Here is a 4,000-nt window from a genome sequence, read left to right as displayed (position 1 = left end):
TGTCACTTTTGTTTTTTTGTTTTTGTTTTCAGTTTTATGGTAGTGAAACATTTTACATTTTAGGATTACTTGAAAAATCCAGAATGCGTTCTATCAAAGCAAGCTTTAAAGTATACTTCATAGAGAAATGTTCTCTTGCGAGACAATTTGGCAATGTAAAATGCTTATGTTGCAAGACTATGAATTTAGGCCATTTATTAGGTTGGTTCTTGTCTGAGTGTGTTATCCAAATTCATAATTTGGCAACATAAGCATCATTAGAGTAGTTTAGAATATCACTTTTGTCAGGAAAAAAAAAAAACATGGACTTTCATTGGCAAAGAATCAATTGGTCCCATAATGAGAGTTTGTGTCATGGAAGATCTGGTTTAAATACCAAATAATACATGTGTTGGTCCTTTTTCCCGCGAACACTCCTTTTGATGATTTTGGAGAATCAGGTTGCTTTGCGGAGTGAGGAGGTTGTTGGATCAACACCAATGCCCCGATTGGATCTTCTTGGCTTGCGAGGAAGATTCTCTCAACTTCTGAACAAAATTGAAAGTTGAATCAGGTTGACAGGAGTGGGTGATGAGTAGATTTTATATTATATATTTAACCATATTCTTAGTATATTTTGGTTAATATTTTGGAAGAATTTTGATACTTTAAATTGTATTTTCAATATAGGACTTTCGAATTCTTCTGAAGCAAACCGTGGCCAAATGGATGAATTTGGAGTAATTCCGGTTTGAGGACATTCGTGAGTCAGTTGGCTTGATAGTATCAAAATATCATATTTTTCTACCAAGCGGTTAATTTCTGGCAATAAAATAAAGGAGCAGTGCCCGGTGTTGGAATAGTGATGTTTTGAACTTTTATTGCATTTTTGGAGCCCAAGATGACCTCAGATGGGTTCGTGGCCGAGTCCAGTTTTCCTGTTACCAAATCCCATGTTTCCCCCTTAGTTTTGCGACATGTCGCACACAACTTAACAGAAGTTTAACTCTGTTAACTCTCTTTTAGCCTTTTTATTTATTTATAGATATTTATAAAAATACCCAATCCTAGACATGTATTTATAAAAATACCCAAACACTATTTAAACATAGAAACACACCCAAAATCAACCCCACAATCAACAATTGTATATTTTTTGGGTGTGTTTATAAATGGGTTTTGAGAGTGTGTAATGATGGGTTTTGGGTACGTTTATAAAATGTTTTGGGTGTTGGGTATTTTTATAATTTCAGCCCCCATTTTGGGTATTTTAGTGAAACTCCATTTTTTTTTCCTTTAATTAAAATCATTAAAATATATTAGATTAGAATACCGTCAGATTTCAACCCCCCTTCATCTTCTCTGCACTGCAAAACTCAGCCGCTTCATCTTCTTCGCTTTGCATAACTCAGCGGAGATACTTGTATCTGTACTATTTTCATGTATGCAAAACTCAACTCATGCATCTATTTCGTTCGTTGGCCGCTGGTTTGTCAGGTAAGCCAGAATCTGCTTCATAATTTTTTTCCCTTTTTGGCTGCTGGTGTTGGAGCCAATGATTGATTTGCCATAATCATATACCCATTATGCAATTCATTTGGTTTCAATATTTTTTTTCCAGAAAAAGAGAAGGAAAAAGGTTGATTTGCTAGTTTAATTTTATGACGGAGATGACGATGATTTGGAAGCCACTTCATCTTCTCTGCTCTTTCAGCGAAGGCCACCAGTTGCAATTCAGTTTCGAAATTGGTCAACAAGGACGATGCCGGCTCTGTGGTAAGTGAGGAAGGTTTTCCTTGGACTCCAACGTCTGGTACTCTAGTGTGCCATTTTTCTGTTGCGACCAAGCAAAGTGGTTTTGCTTCATCTAGCCATTCTTCCACGATTCCTACTCAATCTTGGGTACAAGTTTCTGGTTGTAGCCTTGCACTCCAACTGTTCGATGCAATGCTGAGCTCATGTGGGTTATTCCAGGGTGGCTGTGTTAATAGTTTTGCTAGGTTTCTCTTTTCAGTTAAATTATAGTTTTATGAATTTCAGAAGAAAATAAATAATTAAAACAATCCCAGACCAGTGGAGTTTGAGAAATTGAGAGTGGTTGTGAAGTGAAGCTGTATGGAATGAATATTGAAATGAAGCTTGTAATGCAATTGTAATATTGAGTGTGTTCGTACTTTGTAGGGATGGTTTTTTTTTTTGGTCGAAATCGTATATATGGATGGTTTTAGTATCTAATCGTATGGATGGTTTTTTTTTTTTTTTTTTGTGGCAAAAATCTTGAGAGAGAGCAATGGGGCAAATATATTGAGAAAGAATATGGGCATCCAAAGAACTGCACAAGGTTTTGGCAATCCTTCTCTCCAACTCCATTTAAATGATTGAAGTAGATCTTTCCCTCGTAAATAAAACAGAGTTGCTGCCACAGAAGTATGCTCAACCCTATCTCTAATGAAACACTTGAAACAAACAGATACACCAGAACAAGCCCTATGATACATTAGTGCAAGATTACACTTGGTACATTAGTGCAAGATTACATAGGACTTGATGCCCTTTACAAGTATTACCAAAAATCACATTCAATTAGAGATACTTCCATCATCTTTATTTGCCAAAATATATTGCAGTACCAATTTCATTTACAAAAGATTTGATTTTCAGTTACAGATACAAGTACTATTTTCATTGAATGTAATACTTGAACACCTTAAGAAGGCAGAGATGCCAAATATCAGAATAAGGTGAAGTAAGTTAACATGCCAAGACAGGAAAAACATAAAAAAACGTTCTAAATCAAAACCGAGTTCTTAAAAATTATGGAACTCTTGTAAATTGAGAACTAAACAACCCAAATTCAATATTATGACGCTTGGTGACTCTTGTCAATTGAAAAAGGTGGATCCACTTCAACATTATAACTCTTGGCCCCAACACTTGTGAATTGAGAGCTAAACAACGCAAATTCTTCTTCAAAGGGTGATTGTGCCTACACTCATACAGTACATGTCAATAGAATGAAATAGACTCAATCAAGTAAATAATTATGATTAAGAAAAGTTTAAACTAAATACAATGAAGCACCTGCAACAAGCTGATCATGCTAACTGGAAATTCCATGCTTAAATTATTGACAGCAACAAGTTCCTACAATTTTTTGGGTTCAACAAATACAATAAGAAAAATACGATGAAGCTATAGGGTAATAAACAAACAAAAAGGAAATTAATAATGAATTTAAACAATACCTGTGAAAATTCTGATAGAGGTGTTGGGACAACTTTCATAGTAGGAACACATATTGAATCAACACTACTTGAATGGTGCAATTCTGTTTTTCGAGTCCTTCTCTTCTTTGTCAGCTTCTCCAAAGCATTTTTTGGCCTTTTAGAACTAACAACAACTCTTTCTTTAACTTTGATTCCTCTAACTTTAATGATGTCATCATCAACATTGACACACTCATTCAACTCATATATGCTATTAATTACTGGTGGGATCACTTCAGACGTTTCTTGACTTGATTTTTCTTTCAAACATGCATCCACCTTTTCAAAAGTCTGGTTCAATCGCCGTATAACAATTTCATACGCCTTACCACACCTTGCTGCCCTTGTTGCTAATTGAGTATGCAACCGACACAACTCTCTATAACGTCTTACAATTTCTGCCTTAGGCTCATTTAGACTTGAAAAAGAATTAATTTTGGCACTCATAGCCTTAACATTTTTTGTCCATCTCTTCAAGATGTAATGAGTTGGGATACTTTTAACATTTCTTGTAGAAAGCACCTTCAAGGCATGTGCACATAAGATTCCTACAAACTCAAACTTCTTACAACTACATAAAGTTACATTATTTGTTAAGTCAAATGTAACTGTATGGTGCCAATTCTTCCCATACGGGATAACTTCATACTTGCTGATTGTACCCATCTCACCATTGAAGTGCAAAGCACAATCATAAGCCTTACATAGCTCATCTCACCATATATGTTCATATTAGTTATTGATGAAATTGGAAA

The 4,000-nt window shown here is 35.1% G+C and overlaps 1 protein-coding gene and 1 long non-coding RNA gene across 2 annotated transcripts; one reads left to right on the top strand and one right to left on the bottom strand.

Annotated features, from left to right (window-relative positions):
• Nucleotides 1–1,303: 1,303 nt before the first annotated feature.
• LOC110760373 (uncharacterized) lies at nucleotides 1,304–2,209 on the top strand. The gene is made up of 2 exons (XR_002527260.2): nucleotides 1,304–1,476; nucleotides 1,601–2,209. It is a non-coding gene; the product is annotated as an uncharacterized LOC110760373 (long non-coding RNA).
• Nucleotides 2,210–2,585: 376 nt separating this feature from the next.
• LOC148294959 (uncharacterized) lies at nucleotides 2,586–3,779 on the bottom strand. The gene is made up of 3 exons (XM_088251652.1): nucleotides 3,225–3,779; nucleotides 3,061–3,123; nucleotides 2,586–2,965 (listed from the first exon to the last, which is right to left on the bottom strand). Exons 1-3 carry the CDS (start codon nucleotides 3,690–3,692, stop codon nucleotides 2,840–2,842), a joined length of 657 nt encoding a protein of 218 aa, XP_088107778.1. The 5' UTR covers nucleotides 3,693–3,779; the 3' UTR covers nucleotides 2,586–2,839.
• Between the last annotated feature and the right edge of the window lie 221 nt (nucleotides 3,780–4,000).

This window comes from Prunus avium, chromosome 4 (genome assembly GCF_965620075.1).
Source record: "Prunus avium chromosome 4, drPruAviu1.hap1.1, whole genome shotgun sequence".
Taxonomy (NCBI): Eukaryota; Viridiplantae; Streptophyta; class Magnoliopsida; order Rosales; family Rosaceae; genus Prunus; species Prunus avium.
Note: the sequence above shows the minus strand (reverse complement) of the source record. Positions and strands in the feature narration are given on the sequence as shown.